The 26,949-nt window shown below is 37.9% G+C and overlaps 1 protein-coding gene across 14 annotated transcripts in view; it reads left to right on the top strand.

Annotated features, from left to right (window-relative positions):
- Nucleotides 1-26,949, top strand: part of dlg3 (discs, large homolog 3 (Drosophila)) — a 75,238-nt gene that overhangs the window by 9,317 nt on the left and 38,972 nt on the right. For 2 of the 14 annotated variants that reach the window (XM_043257164.1, XM_043257173.1), the window contains exon 4: nucleotides 2,181-2,291. In XM_043257164.1, coding sequence (XP_043113099.1) covers nucleotides 2,181-2,291 — 111 coding nt within the window. Of the gene's footprint in view, nucleotides 1-1,467; nucleotides 1,566-2,180; nucleotides 2,292-10,020; nucleotides 11,135-26,949 lie in introns of those variants that run through there. The other 12 variants (XM_043257167.1, XM_043257163.1, XM_043257168.1 and 9 more) reach the window with 10 other exon arrangements.

Below are 26,949 nucleotides of genomic sequence, written 5' to 3'. Positions count from 1 at the left end.
GTGAGTGTTTATAGAAAATCAGACTAGAATATCAGGGTAAAATTCTTACCAATACATCCAAAATATAGTTTTATATCTTGTAATACCTGGAAAACAATGCACAACAATCATGTAATGGCAATGTGTTTTCAAGACCCATGAACTTAGCCTGAGCTAGAATGTGACACAAAGATGTCAGTAATCACAAGATTGCACTGGATGCATTAGTTAATACAGACAGTGATGTAAGTAGGTTATGCACATACTTGGTTGAAGAATGATTTTATGGAAAAACTAGATTTTTGTAATGCATGCATTTGAGTTATTAAATAGTTATTAAAAGATTTCAATTGTATGTTTTTTTTTTCAGTTATGTCAGTGCAGTATACACAAACATGTACAGGTGAAGCGGTTGTGGTAGATGTTAAGATAAAAACCATGATTGATATTTATGCAGTTTTGAAGCTTAACACATTAATGAAACAAATGAAGAGCAGAGATTTAGACAGTCTCTATGAGCATAATCTTCCCCGTTTCAAATCCCCAACTGGTAGTTTCCAGAAGCATCATTTTATTGTGACACATGTTCCACAAAAATACTGCAGGGGTCACTATGTGATGTGTGGTGGAGACCATCGCAGGCCTCGGTCCTAGTCTGTGTCCAGGCGCAGCCCTGTTCTGTGGCTCTGTGAGAGCGAGCGAGGCTGGATCTGAGTGAATGTCCAGCTCAGGCTTCATTAGCATTCATAGCGTGCGGTCACCTGAGAGACGTTAAATGAAATGAGTCTGCAAATTCCCCGATTTGGTGCAGAAGGAAGAAAAAAAAAGACCCTGGAATAATTTACAGCACAATCATTATAAAGCCTTTGTGTTAAACTGCGAGGGGCAGTGGGTCTTCCTTTTGGGGTTTATATTAGCTACAGTTATTGCAGCGTGTAATATAGCAGTGTTACATAATCTGGGATCTGTTTTCTATCTGGGAATGTTGGTTAAAAATGTTTATTTAAATGCATCAAGCTGCCTCAGTATATATAGCGAGCATTATGTCATGTGTCAGCAGTGATTCAATGGCGCTGGACACCAGCAGCGACTCCATGTTCCTCTCTGGGTTTGAGACTGCAGCAATCCTGCATGTTCTCGGCTGCAGTGTCGATCTCGTAGCTGAGCCGGTGATAATATGACGGCAAACCTGGAGCTTGGCAGCAACTATTTTTCCAGTCAGTTCATGGTGGTCCAGTGAAGGCAATGATAAGAACGGTAAATTTGCATTGTGTTTTGTTAAATGTTGCCTGAAAGATTATAGATGTGACTTTATTTGTGCTTTTTTTTTGCATCAACTTAAATGGGTGTGGCTTGGCCTACTGCTGCAGACCTGCATGCCTCTTTGTCTTTGTTTATATAAACACACGCTGTTATGAGAGTATCAGAATAGGATAGATCCGAAAAGAACATTCTAGAGTTTAGTTTGTTAGCATTTGGGAAGGGAAAGTGAGAGAGCCTTTGTTCCATCTGTTGTCATGGCCTTTTCCAAAGGCTGCCCTCTGCTGCCTGTGGCCTGTGAGTGCGTGATACGTTATGATAAACAGGTAGGAACTGATCTAATCAAGTCTTTGTTGAATGCTATATATATATCAGATTTTGATTTTATAGATTTTGTAGTTGTGGATAGTGTTTTAATGTATGTATGTTTTCTGGCACTTGTCTTTTTCATTTTTTGTAATACAGATGTCTGTCCAATCTTTAAAATTGTACTGTTTGTCCCTCTGTGATACTTTCCATTCACATAAATAACTCTTAGTGCCCATGCTGGCTTATTCAATTGCTTTTCAATTGTTCATAGTAAAAAATATATTCCTGTGAAACTCCTCATAAGCAATTATGTAAAAACACAGTTCCACTTTAGTTTATTTTACACACACACACACACACACACACACACACACACACACACACACACACACACACACACACACACACACACACATAATGAATGGGATCAGAGCATGTAGAGCATGTAAAGCATTAGTTATTAGGTTCTGTGAAATTATGATTTTTGCTATATATTCAGCACTTGGACTACGTTGAATACCTAATATTGAATACACTGAATATTCAATACTGGTTACAGCAATTAATTAATTAATTACATTTTTTTTGTTGGGGTCTACCTATGTTTTGATCTGTGTGATTTGTACTTGCAGACCTCGGGTGAAGAGGGTGTGTCACGTGTGCGAGTGACCAGCAGGAGGAGCTCACAGAAGGTGGAGAGAGTGGCTGGACTAGTAAGCCGCTCACATATAGAGACACCAAAGGTCAGTGGCTGCTAAAAGCTTAAAAATAAAGAATTTATGACATATATCACCTTAAAAATGGTGCCTTTAAATGTGTCATGTGATCTTTCCTGTCATGAGAATTTGTTACTGTGTGACGTAGTAGAACGTCTACTTCATCTCAGAGCAGTTAAGGGTGGGCTAAAGGCCTAGGATCAAATGTGGTTTTCAGCCTTTTGAGTTTATACTGTATTTTGAGATGTTGTCTGAAGTATATGCTGTCTTTTAGATGCTGTCTGAAGAAATAAGTTTCAGTGTTATCAAATATCAAAGTTTGTAGAGTGCTGTGTCATATATAAGATGTCTTGAACGACAAGCATGTACATCTTGTACAGAAATACATGGGAAAACTGTGGAACACAACAGTGGAAGTAATTTGATCATGCATGTGTTTTTATGCCTTGGAAACTTTAAAATGGGTAACACTTTACAATAAGCTTCATTAGTGAACATTAGTTAACAATATTAGTTAACATGAACTAAGAATGAACAATACTTCTACGGCATTTATTAATCTTAGTTAAGGCTAATTTCAGGATTTAATGTTTGTTAACATTATATAATGTACTAGCATGAATTATGATAATATTTTTATTAATTAATATTAACAAACAAATAAAATTAATTGTAAATGCATTATTTATTGTTTGTTCATGTTATAAACACATTATTGTAAAGTGTTACCTTAAAATTTTGTCTTGAATGATATGCTGATCATGTAGTGGTGGATTTTGCCGAATAAACTTTGAGGTTTTAAATCAGCTGGGAAATTATAAACAATCAACTATATGCCATCCTTTTCCAGAGTTTACATACATAGCAGGCACGGAATTAAACAATAGCATCATAATTTAATAATAAATAATTTAATTATTTTTAATCATAATTTAATTGTAAATTAAAAACATAATACATGATTTTTATATCATAATATAAAGCAGAATTCTTTAGAATAAAAAAATCTGGGCTATTTAAAATATCAGGATGGTAAACAGAAATTGTTTGTGTTCTATGTGATGTTTCTTTTATTTTGTAAATTTAATGTAATCAAAAAAACCATTTCCACTGTTTAGATTTAGACCATAAGCCGATTTAGAGATGTTTTTCATTACACATATTCATATTAATGCACGCTTGCAGTGCATTTATCCATTCCCATTATGTAGACAGTAGCTAGGCGAAGACTGGAAGAAATAAGCCACAATGATGCTGTTAATCACCCAGTCTTTCAGAAAAAAAACACTCAGGTCCTACTATATCATGGCAGCTCTCATTTTCACGTCCTCCCAATCACAGCACCCCCAGCGGCATGTGGCGGCACAATGCCTGCGGGCGCTGGCGTTTCAGATGAGTGGAGATCTAGCGCGAGGGATGGGGGCGTGAGGTGGAGATGGCAGTGTGGGTGTGGTCTCAGGTCGTGGCTGAAGAGCGTGGGACCGCCGCGTCGAGAACAGAGAGCCTCTATTGTCTACATCAAAGCGCAAGGCAGCAACGTTCTGTTGACAGCAGGGCTGGCTGATGCCGAGCTGAATGTGGTGTCGTGTCTTCCACACATTAGGAGGGGTATGAGGTGGAAGGGAGGGATGAAGAGAGAGCTGCAGAGGGAACGAGAGTGGGGGAGGATGGGGGGAGTGAGGCGAGGCGAGGGCCGGTGCAGTGCAACGCAGTTAGAGCTGGAACGGACACCTAGAGCTCAGCCTTCCGCATGTTGCCATGGAAACCAAATTCCTCCCCCTACTTGCATCCCTACAGACTGGCTGCCTCTCTCGCTCCTGCTCTCTCTGTCGCTGTTTTCCTGTCTCTGTTGCATCTTTCTGCATCTCTCATATGCGTTCAGTCACATAACATGGCGAAAATGCGCGTGTCGCATCCGGCAGGGTGTTTATGCGACGCTCGAGATGGATGAATGTGAGACGTTGCAGAATTCACAATGCAAAATATGTATTTGGCAGCACAAAGGCATCTCTCTCTGCATTCAGAACCCTCTCTATGATCAGGCTTTCTCATTCCCAGTCAAACATTTTGAGTCTCCCCCCCCCTTCCCCAGAGTCATTTTCAGTCCAGTCATATCTTTCTCATGGTTGCATTCTTTTTTTTTTTACTACATTTTGCTTTTGCTCTTTTCTGTTTATCCTGCTCTCCGGGCCCATGCACGATTCTTTTACTCATCCCTCTTCATAACACCTACAACATCTCACCACGTACACACTGCAGCTAAATACGGATGTCACTCCTGTTCTGAGAGTTCAATCCTGTTTTCTACATACACAGCTCGTTTAGGTGAGTGACGACCACTCTACGACCAAATTCACTTTGAACAAAGTGGTGAGACCCTAACTGAATTAAGCTGATGATGACGTATTTAAGGACTCATCAGAACACTAAAAATAGTTCACACACAGTTCTGTTAAACAAAACATTCTGCACTGTTGCAAACAAACAAAATATACTGTTTGTTAAGTTTAATTTGTCAAAGTAATCCATTGTTCTGTTTTTATTTACTTTAGTCACTGTGAATAGTGCTACATGATTTTGGTGGAAAAACCAAAATGTAGATTTTTCTGGTAACATTTTTTGGCCCTGTTTTTGCACAGCTAGCCTAAAATGTATTTAATATATATGACCACTATAAGTACTATTACTAACAGCAACAGCAACAACAAAATAATAATAATAACAATAACAATAATTATTATTATTGTTGTGGTTAAAATAATATAAATGCTAATAATAAGTACAAATATTAAATACTAAGAAATTGCTTATTCTAATATAATAATTTTAGTCATAATAATAATAATTACAATAATTTGTATTGATATTAATAATAATACTTTTTTCAAGTATAACTGTACACATTAAGTAACCAACAATATCTTTATAATCTCCATTTTCAACCATTAAACCATTCAACTTTAATTTTGGTGCAAAACATAATGGAGCCCATGACTCTCTTCTTTTAATGGCAACAGGTTTTTCAATTTTACTTATTACAACTTTAGGAAGATTGTTGGTGCATATTATGTTTTTAAATGTGTGTTATAAGCAATTGCGGACATTGCAGAGTTAAATTATTGTCATTATTATTTACTGTAAGTCGAGCTGCTCTGAGATGCTGAAAACAACCAGAACAAGCTGCTCACGTGTAAATGAGCACAGTGCCCCACTTAACTCTGAAACATAAAGCACATCTATTTAATGAAATCGCAGCCTTTGCGATTTGACAATCCATTTTTTATTTTAATTAATCATGCAGCCTTATCTGACATTATAATAGGCATTAATTAAGCCTATCTAGGACAATTTAGTCCATATTTGCTCATATAGACATTATTCAGTCTTCTCCTATTGTGTGAACAGGACAATTCAACACTGTTGTCAATCCCAAACATGGGTTCTGTGAACGTAGCCTCAGAGAACGATAATTTAGGGATTCATTCCTGCATTTAAATGTGGCTGTCACTCTTGCAGTGTACGTGGCCCTTATCAGACCCTCTCTTCTCTTCAAGACCTCTCAGTTCTCCAGTCATTTCACAAGCATCTCATATTCCCTTTCTCTCTTTTCCTCTCTCTCTCTTTCTCTCATTTCCCTTATCATTACGCTGTCAGTCGGATGTGCGGTGTTTGGTGCAGCAGCTGTTTTCTGTCACCAGGCCTATTAATAGGAGTCACAGCCTTCACAGGCACTTTAGTTTATTGTGTCAATGTGGAGGAGCAACGACTCGATGAGTGTTTAGGTAAAAACCCCAAACCCTTTCTCGGCCTGGCAGCAGCACATTCAGTGCAATCCAAAATGTTTGGTGTTTGCATTTATGTCATGCATTAATAATTATATTATCGTGTTTACGTTGCCTATTCACTGTTGAGTATAATCACAGTATTTCAAAGGCTGCTCTGCACCTGTTTCTTACAGCAATTCTCTGCAGTTCATTCAAAGGAAACCTTCAAGAATGTCACTGCCCCTTTAAGACTGCCTGTGTCTCATCTTGCCTTATATGGACATACATCCTGTCAGGTGACAGGAGTGCAGTCACATGGGCTGCTGTGAGAATGCACAGAAATTCCAGAAATTTTCTATAGATACCTTCGATGTGAGAGAGTATGTGGGGGTTGTGAGGCCGGCTGGGGGGGTTTATGTAATGTGGGAATGCAGAAACTGACAATGAGGCTGTCAGATATAAGATATGCTGTGTGTCATGATGCACAATCTACATCCCTTTGTAAAACCATAACATTCTCAATTATTTCATAAATCAACAGTAGGCTTTCTTCCAGTTTCTCACGGGTCGGGTCAGAGACTGGTTATCATTCTCCAGGAATTCTCTCGGTGCATTCATGCAGTATACTATATATAATATCTGCAGATACATTTAATGAACTAAGGAAACTCTGATTTCGTTCGTAGTCAAAGAGCAGTCGAAACTGTCAAGAAGAAAAAGGTGCATTTATAAATTGTCTCTTTTTTTAACCGTCCATCTGTAGTACTTTTCTTCATTCAGCCTGGGAGGATGCATCTGTCTCTACCATCACACAGCCTCTCTCTATGTGGTCGTTCGCAAGAAAGAATAAGGCTGCAGATAGAAATGAATACAGTTTTGTATGCATATTTGAGTCATATCAAAGCATCCTGCACCAGCTTTAAATCAAATAATATTTATAGCATTTCTACACAGTTTTGCACTGGCTTTAAATTTGCATATGTTATTATTGTAGCGGCAACATCTTGGATGACATTTAAGAGGCACTTAAATGTTACTTGCAATGCATGGCCCCTTTACATGCATTAAACTATAAGCATTTTTGGCAGCCGATGTTGTGCAATGTCTTGATCTGAATAACTTAACCATCTTGTTTTATTTTCTCAGTAATCACCCTTTGTGGTGTGCATGCTGATATTCTAGCTAATATTGACACACATGGCCATTGATTGGCTGTGACTGTTTTTTTTTTTAAGATTTGATATTATGTAATTCTTTAAGGAGCAGCATTTTCCCTAGAGGTACTAGAAACGCCCACATGCACTCACATTCTGGAAGATACCGACACAAACACATGACATAATGCAAGCATGAAATGCATGCATATAAGCACGCTCTGCTTCCCTGCCTTCCACTTTCCTCTTCATCCTTGGCCAGCTACATAAAAAATTCCTCTATGGAGTCTGCATCCTATATGAGAACGTACTGTATAGACAAGGGGAACAGAGGGAACAGGGTGGTCGTAACATGTGCCCGGTCATGTGTGCTGTGATAAATATGCTTGCATTGCCTTTTTTCAGCCACCAAGCATCACCCGTACGCTTCCCATTGGCATTGGCAATGTTTCTGTGTGATACGTACCATTCTTATCTCAGATTGGTCGGAATAGTATATTGTGGTAATGAAGTGAGTTACCGTTGCATATAATTAAGTGTGGCTGAGCCTGCTGTTTGTGCCTCCTGGTGGGGTTGGAATAAAATAGTGTGCAATGCCTATTAGAACTGACTCAGCCACAAAAACAAGTGAATTCACACATGCATAAACAGAGGAACACACACACACAAGTGTCCATGCATGCATATAGTAGCATCACTAAACACTCAGTTGGTTTCTAATGTTTATACTCTAGTATTTTTGTAATAGTGCGACTGTCTAACAGGCCAACATCTGTTTAGATTCTGCTACAAAATTGTGGCATTTCAGTTTAAGTTATCTGGTCAAATTAGGGGTATTACCTTTATTAAGAGTGTCACTTGGGTCACTTGTAATCAAATTAACATGGATTTTTACTGTTGTGCATGTATTGCCTCTTGGTATACAAGTTTTCATCTATATTAGTCAGTAAATTTAGTAATTGTCTTGAAAGGTTAGTTCACTCCAAAATGAAAATTCTGTCATTAATTACTCACCCTCACGTTGACTTTTGTTCATCTTCCTAACACAAATTAAGATATTTTAGATGAAATTGGAGAGCTATCTGACTTTCCATTGACAGCAACTCAACTGAAATGTTCCCAGATCCAGAAACGTAGTAAATACATCTGTAAAGCAGTCCATGTGACATCAACTTTGCCACGCTTTGAGAAAATAACATAATTTACTCAGCCATTCTTCTCCCCCAAGTTACATTGCTGCCATGTATCACAACGCATACACATGCTTGCCCCTAAGCATAAACAACCACAGATTACGTTCATGCACACGCTTTCTCCCTCAAACATAAACAACACTGATTACGTCAAATACATTCTTAAATAATCTCCAAAAATATCTTAATTTGTGTTCCAAAGATCGTATGTGTTTGGAATGACATAAGGGTGAGTAATTAATGAATTTTAATTTTGTAGTGAACTAACCCTTTAACATCAAGAAGTAACAAGATTTTGTGCAACAGAAGACTCAGTTCTCTGAAAATGGTGCAGTTAATTGAATAAATTAATTTCTACATTGAATATTTTACATTTTACATTACTATAAATACCAATTCTGACTGAAGAGCAATTAATGTCATTAATATCTGATTTATATAAAATATTTTAAACCAGACATTTTCACTTTTTTAAATGAACAACCTAATGACTGTACATTAAAGACAATGAGCTCTTTCCCCACCTTTGATTTTGGAGCATTTTTTGTCATTTCAAAATCAAACCATTTTATTCTAGCTTCAAGCATTCTTTTTTATGAACACTTTATTGTTGGTAAGTTTTTTACAAAAGCAACATTTTGAGCAAAAAGCTAAGAAAATCACTTTTTATCAAAAACTACCTCATACTGTATTTAGTTCAAAGCAAAGATACAGTAGGTTGCTTTCATCAGCACTCCCAAATCTTGCACAAATCATTACCTGAATTGACATTTCACTCTGTAACATCAGGAGTTTTTAATTTATATGCTATTTATTGCATCATTTTTCTGCATCTTTCTCATCTGAGTTTTTGATCGGTTACATTCTGTACTCGTTCAAGTGATGCGTAATAATTCTCCCAAATTTTTAACACTGAAAACACAGAAACCCAGGAAAGTTCCATGATTGGCAGGCAAGCGATGTCTCATAAATAATGAAATTATAACAATTATTTATGAAAAGAAAACTAATAGAGAGGAGAACAGTCTCAATTTAAAAATACAGAACATTCCACAGTACCAGATATCGGCTATATTCATTTAAGAATAGAAATGTGTTTTGACAGAACATAACTATGAGACAGTTATTCATGTTTTATTCTTTCAAGTAAAATATTTTTTGGTCTTTGGCGTAGTGCAGTATTTCTTGGCAGTTTATGATTAAGCATTATATATATTTTCATAGCTAGTATCTATAGCTAGTGTATGTCTATTTTATTATAAAATAAATTTATAATAAAATAAACCTAATTCACAAATAGATTAAAACATAGTCAGCCATCAGCGCCTTATGTAGCCCGTCTCCAGTATAAAAAACCCTCAAGGCAGGTCTTCAGTCTGAAGCTGTGGGGCTGAATAACGTGCTCTCTGCGTCTCCATTCGGGCTCTGTGTGCAGGCTGATTTTCAGGCACGCTGGCCCTTTAAGAGCAGTCACTGAAGCAGTCAGTCCTGTGTTGGTGCTGCTGCTGATGGCTGTGCTGTGAGTTGATTGGCTGTGGCTGTCAGGGCTGAGGTGCTGGAGGGATGCTGCTACGCATCTCCCTCTCTCTCTCTCGCTCTCTCTCTCTCTCTCTCTCTCTCTTTCTCCCTCCCTCTCTCTCGCTTGCTTGCATCCCTCCGTATAATCCACATCTAGGGCAAGCAGGCTGAGAGTCAATCCAGTGCTCAGCTCCTCTCTGCAGGCTGGGAAAAGAGTAAGAGAAAGAAGGCAAGAAAACGCTTCCCAAAGCAGGAGGAAACGCAGAAGGAAGAAATCTGGCAAGCAGAGATATACAGAGGACCATTTGATCACGGATATCATTTATATATATATAGAAATTGTTTATATATATATATATATATTTGTACACACGCATATCAATATTTATAGAAATATATATATGTATACATATATAACTGTATATAACTGTATTTGTGCTTGTCTGTTTATATCAATATTTTTATATGTATTCGTGTGTGTGTAAATATATACATATATAAACAAATGAATATATATATCTATGAATTTATATACGTATCACTGTGAACCAACAGAAGCAAGAAGAGAACTCGACCATCGGGGCTGGTCTCTGATTCCGAGATCATACACACTATTTTTATTACGTTTCCAAACCTTTTGCATCGACCGGAGGAAGACCAACAAGCTTTTTTCTATTTTTCATCACCCTGTTGCTACCTCCTCGTCTCATCTATTTCTCGATCGGGAGGAACAAAGAGGAGGATACCAGGGTTCGTGAAGATTCCTGCTGCCGTTCCGTGAGCCGAGCTGCACTGCGCGCTGCGTTTGATCTGAGCAGGCAGCAGCAGCAGCAGTGAGATAGAAAGAGACAGAGAGCGCCGCACCGCGTGAACTAGCCAGCATGCACAAACATCACCACTGCTGCAAGTGCCCAGAATGCTATGAAGTGACCCGCATGGCCGCCCTGCGCAGGATGGACGCCCCGGCATATGGAGACTGGCAGCCTGAGCCCTACGGATACCCGGCTGGTTACGGAGGCGGCCAGACCTTACCGCCCCAAACCTCGGGCGGAGGAGGGGGAATGGGTGGAGGGGGTACATTGGGAAGAAGTAAAGGGAAAATGATGTCAGCTGGGGGTCCTGGAGGCCCCAACCCCAAGAGCCAGTCCAAGGGCGGCCCCAAGGTGAACGGTAACAACTCAGGAGGGCAAGGAGGATGGTGGCCCGAGTGCACCTGTACCAACCGGGACTGGTACGACCAGGTAAATGCCGTTTCTGTGCCGCTGGGGGCATTGAGAGTAGGCAGCAGGCGGTAGGCAGTCGGTATATGTATCCTCGCTAGGCTGAAACTGAGCAGAATCAGAAAGCTCCCCTGTAGCTGCTAGAAGATGCATCATTTTTTCAAGGGATTCATCCAGTGTTGATCCTTTCATACTGCATGTGCTGTAATCTTACAGTATGCTCGTCAAGATTGGTTCTTGCAGAGAAGGAGTTTAATCTTCATGTATTTACCGCTCCATCAGTGCTTTATGGTTTCATCAATCCCCTACGTACATACTTATCTAAACCCTCATCTGACAAGGATTGACAGGGCCGCTGTGACCACCACGCAACAAGTGCATGTAGCTCCGCCAATTTAATTTAAGGATGGCAGTGACCTGCCAACACTGCTGACCTGGCTAAACACATTATCAAATCTAATATCCAGCCAGTAACGGATTCTAGATTTGTGAGGTGAAGATGTGGATGCTTTATGGATGTGTGTGTGTGCGCGTGTGCGTGTGTGTGCGTGCACGTTTCTCATTCGTGTTCAGTCTGCTCATTGAGAGATGAGGCGTCTCGTGAAGTATAATGTACACTTTTTGCCTATGGCCAAACTAGCTGCATTTTAAACTCATATTCAAACCGAACCAGGGAGCAGAAGCTGTAATTAAGTGAGGTGTGTGTGTGTAAGTGGCAGCAGGGGTGGGGGAAGGGTCGCTCTGAATGTATAAAATGGAGGAAGCAGGCTCTTGTGTGAGAGCGAGCCCGCATGCATGCTCTGTGCCTTCAGTGAGCGTGCATGTCTGCGGTGTGGGGGTGCGTGCGAGTGCACAGGTTTTTATTGCTATTTGTGCATGGCTGAGGCAGAGAGATCGCAGAGAGAGCGGCGGAGACGCAGAGAAAATGGAGGGTGAGATCTCGGTGGCAGTGAGGGTGAAATTTCACCAAGCTCAGGGAGGGAAGGCGTGAGCAAGGAGCTGACTAATTCTGCCTCCGTTCAGAGGATGGGAGAGGCATCAGTCAAAAGCAGTGCGGTTTTTTCACTCATTCGCTTTTGTTTTAATCATGAATTATGCATGTGTTCTTGGCAGCATTTGCTGTAAAGCGAATAAATGAACCCTTAAGATGTGACGTTTCCTGTTTATTCTCTGTTTCTGCGATAATTTCCTTCTCGTTTTGATGTATGGCTTCCAGAGAGGTGAAATAAATCAAGCATATATCTTTTCCTGTGCGCCAAATGCTATACCTGATAGGCACAAGCACTCCTAGGGCATATTGATGGAGTGTATGTTTAATTAATGAGAAGGAAATTGTTTAACAGAGGTATATAGGACAATGACACTATTAAAGCTTCTCGTATGTGAGGAGGAGACCATGGATCATCTTGCTGGTTTCTCCTCCTCTGGCCAGGCAGTTGCCTGTCAAGATTATTAAAGAGGCTTTAGTTATCTTTGAAGGCCTTGTGGATGTGTTTCATTTGCCAAGGCTATCGCTTCTGGGGAATATTAGAATGAATTTCGGCTTAGAATGAGGGTTGAGCAGTAAAAAGGGGGAAAACGTTCCTCTTTAGTAATCATCAAAACGGCACAGGAAAGTGGTGGTAATGGAGGTGAAAGTGCCAGTGTGGAAAAGAGAGAAATCAGCCAATAAAGACAGGCGGGTTGAGGAAACAGAGTAGGTTACATAAGAGAAGGCAGTTGGTGGAGCCGCAAGAGGAGACGCTTTGAGAGAGAAGCTGTGGATTTGTGTGCTAACGTTTGCCCCCGACTTTCTGTAAGGCCACATTTATTGGTTTCTAGCACTCTGAGTGCATATAATATATAAACACATTCGTATCTGCAGAATGCATTATGTTCATTGCGGGTGAAATCATGTAGAAGATTCTCGTTCATTTTGTGGCAAATCAAACAATCTGTTTTCTTGCACTGTTATTGTGGCCAAATTGCATCACCCCATCGCTTCAGCTCTGTGTTGTGCTTTAATGGTGAAGTGTGTGGGGTTTCTGCACCACCAGCATCACCAAAAAGAAAATAACTGTTTTTAACGTTTCCCACTGGGAAACCAAAACAGATGCTTCCCCTAAACCATACAAATAATGTTGAAAGCAGTGTAGTTTTTAGTCTTTTCATTTAATAGGAGCTTCTGTATATTTGGGCAATGTATTTAAATGCCAAAAAACAACACAGTTTGACTTCAAAGCAGTTTTAAAATTAACATAGAACCAGTTTTCCGTTTGGTGTATTTCTGTGTGAAACTGGATACTAAATTAGAAAAATATGACTTTTTTTGGTAATCAATATTTCATTTTATTCATCTGAATTTGATTGGATTGTGGATAGTGAACAGAATGGAACCAGATGATAAGTAAGGAATGGTCTAAAATATAAGAATAACAGTGTTCAATCATACAGAGTCTGTACCAATACCAATAGGGTTCATTTTGATATCAAGATTATTCTCTGCATTAATTCAGTAGTTATTTGATGAGGTAGTCTCAAAAACAGTTGTCAGTTGTTGGAGGACAAGAACATTTCTTCGTCATAGTAAAGGATGTGTGTGGTAGGCCTAAATAGACTCCACATCCTGCTCTGTCACCTTTCTGTCAGTGTACATGTGCTCAGGAACTGCGTGCATCACATGCGTTGAAGTGTATTTGAAGAAATCTGTGGGAACGAAGGAGCAGATTTTAAGAGAGGTTTTATTCCTCGGATGTCCTCAGCTCTTACCCCCAGCTGCGATACAGACAGCCTCCATCTTAGAGATGAAGCGTCTGCATCATATCAAGAAGGATGTTTTTTTTTGTTAAGTCATCCTTGTAACTGCAAACATATGGACCAGGCTGAAATGATGTTGAAATATATGTGACAGTATGTGTTCTGGCTGCATTACAATTAGAAAGAAAGGCAAATGGATGCTGTGTTTTTGCTTCTCATTGTCTCATTCATAAGATCAACCATTACTATAGATGATTCATAGATCATTATCTTCCTCAGTCCTCCCGAGATATGACACTTAACAAATAAATCATGTTAAATGCTGCATTTTAAATAGCAGGGGAACTATAAAACATTTATTTTCATCAGTAAAACTGTAGTGAAGCAAGCATAGCATATTTCTGGTGTCTACTACATGCAGTATTTTATTACATAAAATTTTAATTGAAGAATAAAAAATAGATATTTAATAGCTCTTACACTTGCGTCATTGCATGAGTTAAGCTGTGAATAATATTAATGAGCAACAGGCATTTAATATGTAATTATTTCCTGGAGCAAATGACGCATTGTTTTTATTAGGCCTGTTATAATTGTCCTAACTTGTGTACTGTGTAATTTTACTCACATATTATTTAAACTACTGCTGAATGGCATGACCATTGGCTTTATGTCTAAGGTCTTTCTTCAAACAGCAAGATAGAAACTAAGAATCTTTAAGGATGGAATAATAAGCTTTTCATGTAACTGCAATTCCATCAAAAACACAGTTTGTTGTACACCCACATGCTTGTGTGTCAACATCCTCCTAGCAGTTGAAAGTTTAATGGCGCATCTTAAAAATCTAATTTATCCATTTTAGGTTGCCTGCAATACAACACCTTAATGGTTCCTTTTGCTGATGGCCAGTGTATGAGAAATATATCTTGATCAAGTATTTGCACTCATTAGAATGAAGCCTGGCATCGCAGTGCATTCAGTGCGAGAGAATAGAAGGAGTACTTTCAGCTTTTTTTTTTTTTTTTTTTTTTTTTTTTTTATAAAGCATCTCATTACTGGTGCACCCTGCTATATCAGAGGTGATATTCTGTGCTCTTGTGATCTCAGCAGTAAGCCAAGTTCCTCAGTTGATTATGCATGTCATAAATCAGGAGCAGGGCTAGCATATGTGAGCGCTTACGGATGGATCGCTAGCTTGAGACATCAGCATAGACGGTAATGTATTCATCAGGAGGCTGGGTTTGTGAGAGATTTTAACAAATTGGATTTTCATTTGTAATGTGGGGTTTTGGGTAGCAGAAAGGAAATAGGATGGGGGTTGGGGGTTATGTTGTAGAGGAAGATAAGGCTTACCTCATCCATTCCAGACGAGACCAGTTTAGGGTTGGTCCCGCGAGACACTCCTCTTTCCACCAAAACCAATATATGTCCTTCTGGAGAACTGAGTATTTATTATAAGGCCACATATGTGAAGACAAAATACTAGTAGATTAAATGAGAAAACAGAAGTGTTTTATATATATATATATATATATATATATATATATATATATATATATATATATATATATATAGATTTTGTACTCTTTTTTTTATTTTTTTATTTTTGTAAGATCAAGCCTGATCAGACTTGATTTATCTCAATAAATCTTAAATATCATATTTGTAAATCCCAATAATATAAGGTACATTCTGTTTTATTTATTCTATTAAATGCATTTGAAAATATTTTTAGATATTTTAAAATGTATATATTTTAATATTTTAGGTTTTTCTTAGGAACACATACAGTGTACACCTAATACATTAAATATTGTTGATAGGTACACAGATGAGGTAAATCCCATCCTTGTGCAACATCCAAAACATTCTTGACAATTTTTGACATATGCTTTTACCTTATAGTATAGCACATTTGTTAAATCAGATAACTAAGACTTGCCATATTTCATACTCAAAGTGTGCTCCTTCAAAAGGAAACATGGTCTTGTAGGAGAACGGTGTTTGATTCTACCCAACACTGCATAGGTACCCAATTAACTTAGGTGTTGCCATAGCGACAAGAAGGCTAGAAATTCTGCTGCGAGAGAGAGAGAGAGAGAGAGAGAGCTGAGTTCGGTGACATTTTATAGACATGATCGTGCATCTTCATGACAGCATTTTTATTTGCTGACGCTGCAGTTACCTTGACATACAGAACTTTACAAAATTATTTTTTTACTGCAGTGTGGATGCTCTAATAAGTGATATTATCTTTGCAGTCTGTGATATTATCTTTACAGTGTCCTACTCTACACACACATATGCAGCTATTGAAGCAGCTGGCCAGGACAGGAAGATGACCACATCCTATAGTTCATTTCACTTACAACATTATGTTATTGATCTAGAGATCCACAAGGCTGAAAAACCTACCACATTGCTCAGTAAGTGATTGTTAGAGTGCGTTGTTTCACGGCCTTCTCACTGCTGATTAAGTATCAGTTGTCAGAAGGCTCAAGGATGCTGAATGCAATCTATCCATCCATCATCCTACTCAAAAATATTTGCCACACACACGCAAGCCTTTATAAACCTGTTCTTAAAACAAAATGTACTCAGCCTATAAAAAAACGATGGAGGAGCACATAGAAAATCACTGCAAATGCACTATAAAACGGAGGAGAAGGCACAATGCAATATTTATGCATACTTTTAGAGTTGGCTTTTATGCACAGAGAAAGGGTAAAGATGTGTCCCTGAGAAAACTTTAAAGAGAGAGTTGACTGTTTTTTATGGAAACTAGTGGACTTGCACTGTGATAGAACTTTGGCATAGTATGTGATGTTGTCTGGCATAGTATTATACACATTCTTAAACAATCCCACCTCTGATGGCAATTAATGTTACATATTTGCCTGTTTCTCCTTTTATCTATGCATGCAATGAAAGAAACCACTGTTGAGGAAATAATAATAAAAATGTTTGTTGTGTTATCAAAAAATGTAAACAATGTGATAAAAAACACATCTTGTGATCTTGTAGAGTGTTAGTCAATTGAAATCGTGTACATTAATATTCACTTTTAATTCCATATATTTATATATATATCAAAATTTTAATTTTGATATATATATATAAAATATATATTAAAAAAACACTACCTCATTTTCCTCGTTTTTGTACATTAATTTTATTTACATTGGCCGAATTTACAGCAGAACTTTCAGTACATCACAGAAAACCAATTGCACAACATTGCAAAACAAAAAAAGTATGTGAATGCGATCAACAAACAAAAGCAGCACTGACCCGATAAGGGCAAGTGACAGTTTTGTCGGCTGGCCCAAAACCGTCTCATGTTCTCCCCTAGCCATCAGGCGACACTTATTGTCAAGCCCTAAGTTTGTTTTTAACATCTGTAGAGTTAAAGAAATTGCTGTGAATCTCATCATAAAAAATGAAGCACGTCATTAACATTCCAGTCATCCGTTGACCTGCAGCAGGATGTTTCTGTGCACTAACCCACTGCGTGAGCTTTACACATTGTGATATTTCCCCATATAAATACTTTTGTGTGGGTGTTAATGTGAGTGACTGTATTGCTCATGGCCATTGACCTGTCAGCCATATGCTCTCAGCTGGCGGCCCTGTTGGAGCGCAGCTCCCCTGCTCCGCTCTGTGCCACACGTGGGGTGGGGAGTCGAGAGGGCTGTTTATTTGTTTGCTCACCTGCTTTGTTTCATTTCTTGTTTTTGCTGATCGCAGTGGTGACTGTCCTGGAAAACAGAAGAATAGCGGTCAGCTTACTCATCTTATTCGGTTCCAGACGCATCCACAATGCTGACAAGGAAGGCAGACATGTACGCATGCCACCGAGAGCCACGGCACAAGCGTCGCTTGCTATTGCAGCATTGTCACAAAGCCCTCCCTGCTGCTTCAGTTTAAGGGCTAACATCCCAATGAATTTTAGAGCCTATTTTTAGAGAGCTTGCACAGTCATTCCCTCTTTTGTGCCGTTGCTCTTCCCCTCTCCCTGTGTGATGCTTCAGATATCAGTGGCTGCATTTTGCGCCGACCGCCGTTAACTCCCACACGAGATCACAGAATCTGCATGCATCACAATCAATAACGGGAGAGTGCTGATCCACCAGCTCTCCGACTCTCTCTGTGTGTTGTGGGAGTCTGTGGGTGCTTTTAACGGAGCTTTTGAGCTTCCAGTGCTTGTAATTTTAGACCTTTTTGGCTTTTACCTCTGCTGTGGACTCACTTGTGAGCGTACAGCGATTGCAGACCTAGAATATTCTATGTACAGAATTGCTTGCGTTCATTAATTTCAAGGGATGTAGTGTAACGTACCTTGTGCAGAGGATCTGACCTGTGAGTAAAATTACAGCAATAAATTACAATGTAATTAACTGACAGATGGGAAAACTATATTTGTGCCGAAACGCTCTTATCAGATTTCATTTAGTGATGAGGCATCGGTTAATTATATCTTTAGAGTTCAGGTCATTGTGCTCAGCACAGCGTGACCCGTGATGTCCAATTTGTGAAAATTTGTGAATGAAAGTCAAACAGATTCATGAATCGCTATCGATAAGATTTATTCTCACTCGATAAACAGTGAGTCATTTTTGATTATCAATGATTGTTTGATTATTCCTCTAGAAATGAGTCGAGAAGTCATTGCTTTGCAGTGTTGTTGAGTCTGACTGTTTAACGGTATTAAACATTCAAACGTGGGACTAAAATGCAATTGGTTATTTTTTAAATTATAGGTTGGCCCAATTGTAAGGTTGAATTGATTGTTGAACTTTACGTGTTGTTTTGGGAGCTACACTAAAAAAAGCTACATTTGAGGCTAAGATCACTTTGAAAGAGTTTGCAGTCACAGCTTTCCACTTTTAACATTTCATAAAGCAGTCTTTGACCATTTGTTTTTAAAACAAGCTGAAATACTGTAACAAAACAGAAGGATTTATGTGGCACAAATGCAGTCAGGTTCAGTCGAACGACAGCAATACAAAGCTAAAAAACATAGTTGATGTAACTTTACTGAAAATTGTGGATAGACTTTATAATGACTATAGAACTATGTATTATGTAGTATATGTAATATATAGATGCAATATATGAAAAGGATGCATGTAATCTTTCCAACTTAAAAAGGTTATTTTGCATCATTTTTTCATTGGTCATATTAAAATATTTTTGTTGCATTAAATGGGGCTTTTAAAAATAGAAAAACTGCAGATTTATATGCAAATTTATATGCTTTTTCATCCTACTCAGATAATGTTTATATGAGACTGCCAGTAAAGAGCGTTTCTTGCATGCAGAGTGCAGATGCTCTGTGTGTCATCTCTCATTGCTGCATTATCTAAGTAGCCCTTCAGCCATTTTCTGGACGTTTCCAATTTTCATAGTGTTTTAACTAATCTTTTTTTTTTTCGTTCTCCTTGTTCTCATCCCTTTCCCCCTCAAAAGTTTCTTCACAGCCTCCAAAATAGCATCTTTCTTCAGAGAACGTTTATGCACATTGCTTTAACACTGTTTGCTAATGCAATTAGTGTTGTCGGTCTCTTTTTCTCCCTAAAAGGATGTGCATATAAAGCAGCTGTAATTACACCATCACTCTTGCACATTTATAATCACCACAAAAAGCTTAGTTTTATCTGTAACTGATACAAATACATATTGTAAATCAGATAGTATATATGTTGGCTTATCTCTTTCTTAACACTATATACTGTATAAATCGATGTGAAAATATATCAAAGTTTGGTATTATGTATGTAATGTTAATCATAACTCAATTTTATGAGACAATGTCCTCTTTCACTCAGGAGATTTTAAAAAACAGGTAGTTGTTTTTGTAAAAAAAGTGATTGCGAAGAATAGCGTCATTTATGTCCGTAGCGCAAGCATGTGGAACGAGTTACACGCCACAGTTTAATTACGTAGGGTTACTGGTTCTGCGTTCCTCCTTTGGGAATACCACTATTAATGTTATTATATAGTGTCAGTAATTCATTTTTCATATGCAACGTTTATTGCGATTGTTCAGGCTACGTGCATACCGTAGTGACTCATGTCAGAGCACACTAATGTAATCCGTTTTTTTAATCAGATCTTTGGCCCTCTAGAGGTTGAAGCTGTTATGCTTTTCTAACACATTGCATTGGCTTCATTGGACATTGGCTTGATGGAGGAATAATGGTTTGCATGTATACATCCACATAGCACAGACTTGCTCACTCGCGCTTCCTCTCCAGAGAGATTCAAATCAAGCAGAACATCCTTGATATCTGAGAGTCCCAGCTGCCTCAGGCCACAGATACAAGAGGGTTGTGCCGAGCCTGTACAGATAACGTGCTGGATTATCGGCCCGCCGTTACATGGTTTGCAGGCAGCGAGTTTTACAGGGGGGGTTGTCTTAATTCATTTACAGCTAAAGGTAGAGCGTTGATACAGGTGTATGTAGATTGATTGGCAATGTGCTTTCAAAGAAATACTTAAATTCTTACATTATTTTTATTCACGATCCAGTCTTGATCAGTTGGGTAAATTTTGGTAACATTTTTACATTTTTTATTTTATTTAAAATCAAAGCATTTCGAAAGAATTCATTCAAACGCTGCAGTATTAAACATGCGCGTATATCTATAAGTCTCTAACATATCACATACTCGCTTGCGAAACCCACAGAAACTTAGGACATGTTGGCAAGAAGCTGAGATGCTGAAGCATACGCTAGATGCTTCTGCTGTATTTTTGTCTTGCAGACCTAAAAAGCTTTATTATTTTATATTAGTCATCACAACTTCGTGACAGTGTGGCTGTAACGGGAAACAGAAGAGTGAACACAAAACAAAAAGAAAGAAATCCTAGGCACCCATTAAAGCATTTCTTTAAGCATTCTTTGCTCTATTAATATTACAATAAATCTTGTTTGATTAAAATAACATTATTAATTGTTATAGATGTTAAATATAATAATTATTTGACCTAAACATAATTTTGCATGACAGTAATTTTGCATATTGATTTAGATTACCTTTATTTAATGATAACTGAGAGACCGCATTTGACATTAATTTTCGTTAAATTGAAATATTTAAAAATGATAATAATGAATACTGTCAAATAATAACTTTAGCAAATCTCAAAATTAATATTCAATCAGTATATACTTATACAAGGTATTATAGCATTTAAAATGAGCTATTTATTGGTGGCCATTACATGTAACTAGAATTATTTGTGATATGATTTATTAAGTTGAAGTGTAGGTGATGACAAATGTATTATTTCAGTGTCTCTACAATAATTGTAAAACCTGACCTCCACTTAAAAAAACGCATACGTACATTCACGAACTCTTACGTAAGCTCTTTAGTACATTGTGGGATAATCTCGTTGCATATTAACCCCCATAATAACATTTGGGAATGCCACTATATTGTGAGTTTGCACTATTTTCGTATACTGGCTTACAGGAGTGTGTGGCTTGTGTAATACAGAGAGTCGGTGCACTTTGAATAGGCTGCTGGAGTCGCTCTAGTAGATCCTGATCAGCCAGCTTATGAAACTGAATGTGGGCCCTCAGTGGATTAATATTCCACATTAAAATTCCAATTATATAATCAGCCAAATCCAAGCACTGCATATGCTCATCAGAATCGCTGCAGAGCTCGTGATGGCGTGGGCCAGCGTTTGAACCTGAGAGAATGACGCAATAGAGGTCTGCTTACCGTGAACTCTCTAATATCATTTTTGCCGTCGGTGTTGGGCTGACTATGTGTGGTCATTCACAGAACATCCCTCGCTGAAGCAGTGACAGCATGCCAAATTTTGTAATGCCTTAACCTCGGGGGACGTGAGGCCGCCATGGCATTTTGAACCTCCTGACACAACTCTGAAAAAGAGCAGCACTTTGCATTTTCTATGACTGTTCAGTGTGGGGAAAGGTGATTAATGACATGAATTATGGGTAATGTATGAACCTCCCAGCATGTGTCTGTTTAAAAAGGCTGATTGCTTGACAGCTCTAAATACAATTTACATCCTCTGAGCATTCTCTCGTCAAACCGTCCACTGAGAATATGGAGTAATGAGCAAGAGTCATTTATGTAATTACTTTTGGTTTATGAGTTATTAAATAAAGCTCAAATCCAAGAAAAAGACTTTGAACAATGTAGGAGAGTTGTTAGCTTCAATTAAATTGTTTGACATTGGATCTGTCGAATAAGTGACCTGAGTGCAAATGTAGAATTAGTCTGATTGTGTTTGATTGGTCTTTTGAGGTTTTGAACTCTGTAGAGATTGTTTATAATAATTGTTTTCATGATGTTCTGTCTTTCAAATCATAAATCCTTTTGCTGTTTTGATTGGCTTTATTTTAGGGGTTTTAGTGTTATCCTTGCTTACTTGGTTGTCTGGGGTTGAAAGCTGAATTAATTGTTTTTACTCGCTACTCAAAAATTGTTTGAAATTGAAAAAATTGAAAAATAGACAGGCAAAAATTTAATTGTTTAATTAAAAATGCAGTAAAAACTATAATGAAATTTTAAATTTGAATCTTTAATTTTATGCATTACTCCAGTCTTCATTGTCACATGATTATACAAACTTTTATTGTTATCATCAATGTTAAAAACATTGCAGCTTAATATTTTTTTCCTGGATTCTTTAAAAAGTTTAAAGTTTAAAAGTACATCATGTTTTTGAAAGAAAGGTTCCATAACATTTTTACTGTATTTTTTGATCAATTCATTGCATAAATAAAATTATTGATTTCTTTTAAAGATGAAATCTTACTTACCCAAAATAATTGAAAGGTAATGTGCATTCTTTAAAATGGGTAGTTCTGGCTCGTGAATGAAAATACCCAATATATATCTGTGACTGTACATCGGTTTGCATGGTACAGTATCTTGGTATTTATTTCTATTGCCAAAATGGATTTACATTTTTTTCTTTGCTGATTTTGTTCTGTGATATGCAGCCGTTAAACATGCTAAAGCGTAATGAAATGAGCCAAAATATTTTAAAAACGGATACACAAGGGAGTTCGTGTGGAAATGCAGACATGTCGGACGTTCCAATTCTGTGGAAATTTGCAAAGCTTTCTGCTGAGTTTTGTGCTTTCTCCATATGGACCAGGTTATTGCATAACAGAAATAGACGGTGAATACTTCAAATGGCTCTGAACGAAATAAAATTGCATCTCTGCATGTATGAAGTCCATTTAATTTTAGATCAGTATATGCTTTCCTTTTACCATAACCATAACACCCGGCCCACGTCACCTCTCTGATGGACTGAATCATATTCTCAATGCATCGTACGAACAGTTCCCCCGCTTCTGATTGCGAACGGTCTGTGTGTCCTCAGATCAGTGGGCGTGATAAAAATGTGAAAGTCAGTGACGGTCACTCCGATCACAGTGGAGATCTTCGCTATGGGGCTTCAGTTCTGATATTCTCTGTCTCCTGTCCAAGGTGTGCAAGAGAGACTGCAAATCTGGCCTCTCTGTGGGAGGCAGATTGTTTTGGCAATTCCTGATGTGATACAAACATTTAAAACAAAGCCTCTTTTCACTGCTATTTGGCAGTAAATACACCAGCATATGGATAAACGTCCTCATGAATGTATTCATAATTGCGCACAGAAAGTAGTGGCACAGCACTTGTTTTTCTGCCGTCGTTCTTGCCGTTGTCCTACTTACTGTAATTCTTCACTTTCGACACCTACACAAATTGGCCAGCCAAACTGAAGGCAGGCACACGAAGTGAATGGAGCGATGTGGGCGTGATGGAGTTCAGGGATGTAGCCCTGATCCCATACTCATGACTTGGGAGAGTGTAGAGAGGATCATGGAGTCAGAGGTGCCCTTTGTCATCTGTGTTTGTTGTTTTAACACAGCTCTCAAAGGATTTTACTGCGTTCTTCATGACCCCGGCGCTGCTCCTGTGTGCTCTGGTGCCAACTGTGTCTGTGCTCATCTCTGTGCTGCCTTCAGGTGGCCCGGGCTGCTCGCAGGAAAAGCTTACAGAGACAGTATTGTCTGAGTCTGTGAATCACGTCTGCTGCACTTTTGCCTGCTGCACGGAGTGTTATGGATTGCCAGAGTGACTGCTGGAGATGCAACATGCAGCAAGGTCATGATGTGAGAGGATGAAGCCTGCCAGAGCAAAGCTGATGTGTCATAGACGTTGGCTACATGGAAAATTACAGTCAATATTGAGTTTCATAAATTTCACTTGAAAATGAAAATTGTCGTTACTCACAGAATTTTTGCTGGTTAAGATTTAAGTGTGTAAAACTTAAAAAAATCAATAATTTAAAATATATCCTTTCAGGTCTTAATGAGGTGCTTGTCAAACTCATATGTATTTCACTGGAATATACATAAATGACTTAGATTATTATATTAATAGCAATGTTAAATTATTGTAATAACTCTAGATTCATAAATTATATATATACATTAAATTAAGTATAGGTAATTTCATGAAGTTATTTGCTTTTGGCAGTACAATAAATTTATAATATTATATTATTTAATTTTATATTATACACCTGGAATATAGTATGTAAATAATTTTTGGCAAAACCTGATCACCATCCTTGTATGAAAAAGAAAATCATGGCCGTTCATCAAAATGTCAAATGTTTGTGTTCCTTTAAAGAAATTCATTTTTCCTTTGGTACAATATGAGTAAATGATGGCAGAATTAGCATTTTGTTGTGAACTCTCACTAAAATGCCTGAAGTCACATTTCTCGTAGCGACAGCTAGACAACACAGATTTCAAAAAAAAATAAAGAAAAAAAAAATTTTCTGATTGTATATATTCCTTGTTCTTGGCACAGGACACCACGCAGAGGAGTGGGCACAGCTCTCAGCTTAGCAACAAGGGGTAGCAACCAGTCAGTAGCAGAGAAGAAACGAGCATTGGAATCAAAACAGCACTTGTTATTCATTTCATTCATTCTATATGAATGTAATGAAGTACGGTAGCATTTTAGTATAAATCTCCACCGCAGACGCAGTGGCATATCGCATCGCTGCATCAGATTCTCTCTCAGCCTGTTGTGATAGAATGCAGAGCACTCTGACTTCTCATCTCAATGGTGACTGAGGCTGTGTTCACAGTGTAATGATAGAGATGATTACAGCACTGCTGCGGCAGTGGTTCACGTAACCTGGCAACAGTGTGATCAGACAGGGCAGGGTAGATTGAATTATTAACCCGTATTTTGCTGATGTGTTCCTCGGCTCCCGCTAGTCAGACTGACGCTGCATAACTCACCATATATTACTTATCGCAGACGCTCAAGGCACACTCGTTTGTACACTCGGCCAGCTTGGGTTATTTATAGCCCATGTAATATTTAATATCATCATTTAGCGCTAGTTGAAGGTCAGATTGGTGACCTCGCTGAGGCTCATTTGGAGCTGCTCACCATGACCAAACAGAACACACAGCCAGGACATGCTTCAGTAACTTTGGAGAAAGGATACTGAAAAAAATGCTGACTGTTTAATGACCCTTTACGATCACAGTAATTCAATTCATAAAGGGTCCAAAATGAACAATGCCATTATTTACTCACCCTTGTGAAATGAAAAATAGACATTATTCACAGGCCATATACAGTACATAAAGATAAACAGAACAAAAAAATGTTATACTGTATATATTAAAGCCCTAAGAAAGTTTTACATGAGAAATAAACCAAACTTTTTCATCATCCTCTACCAAAGCATGTATCAAGGCCATGTTTGTGCCAAAAAATATTATAAAATATTAAAAAATATTATTATGTCACTATATTGCAATTTTATTGTTATTATTATTTATATGTTCCATCAAAAATAAGAGCATAACAGTTTGAGAAGACAGATGAAGATATGTAAATAATGTTCAAACTATACCTTTTATTCGGTTTTTATTTACAGTCAGTGGTGCAACGGTAACCAAAACACTGCCATTTTGAGACCCGTCTCAACTTGATTGCTGCATTTACCATATGTGTTAAATCACCTGCAACATGGTTTTGCTTGTGCTTATTTTAGAGTTCGAACAAAAACAAAAAACCCTTCAGATGTCCATCTCTCCTCTCTATCACATACATTCCTGCATCTCTGACTTTCTCCTTCTGGTGTCCCTGAGCACCTGTACCCTAGCGCAATGTTGGGTGCATGGTAATTAAGTCCTATTGATTGAATTGCAGCGTGGCTTATAAAACCCACTGAGGCTTAACAAGAGAGGATCTAAGAGGAGCTACTCCTCTGTCTTAGTTTCCTCTCTACATATTCAGCATAAAATCTCTGCTTTTGCTTTAGGGCATCAACTAAACCCAAACCTGCAAGCTGTATTCAATTTAGATATAGGAAAAGCTGTTCTTGTTTGAATTTAGCAGTTTTAATTTTTTCCAGTCTGTAATCCTATCAGAACAGACCTGTGGCCTATTTGTGGGTTACGACCTACCGGTTGTGAAAATTTCCTTGGGAAAAGTTGCTTGCTCTCCTTGTATAACTTGGTATAACTTTCATCTGAGGGTACAGTATCTGACCGAGGTGCCTTCATGATGGGTTCAAGTGAGCAAAGGCTGTTGAATTTATATAATGTTATATATGCTTTTTTATGTATGTTAAAGGATGTATATGCTAGTTGGAGTGGTGGCATCGCAACAGTTTTTATCTATTTTCAATAACCAGCACAGAAGAACCAAAGTTTGCATGTACACACACATACCATTTTTCAATTAACATAGTGGGTGCATTGATCTGAGCTTACACACTTAAATTTTTGTTTTAAAAATTATTTGTCGATAAAAAAATTTATAACATTATTTGTCGATAATTTTGTCAGCATAACCTCAGATTAATGAGGCTCATGACTAGTCAGTAGAAATATAAAAGCAAGCTGACAAAAAGAGAAAATCCAATATTTGCCAATAATAAAAATAATAATAATTTAAGATGATAATAATTATGACCATAATTGTAGGTGCAAACTTCATAAAGCTTAGATATTTATTGAGTATTCAGGTAGCAGTGTAATATAAAAATTCAGTAAGTTAGTATATTAAAATTATCTTTATTAT

Source organism: Puntigrus tetrazona, chromosome 14 (genome assembly GCF_018831695.1).
Source record: "Puntigrus tetrazona isolate hp1 chromosome 14, ASM1883169v1, whole genome shotgun sequence".
Taxonomy (NCBI): Eukaryota; Metazoa; Chordata; class Actinopteri; order Cypriniformes; family Cyprinidae; genus Puntigrus; species Puntigrus tetrazona.
This window is presented reverse-complemented; position numbering and strand designations above follow the sequence as displayed.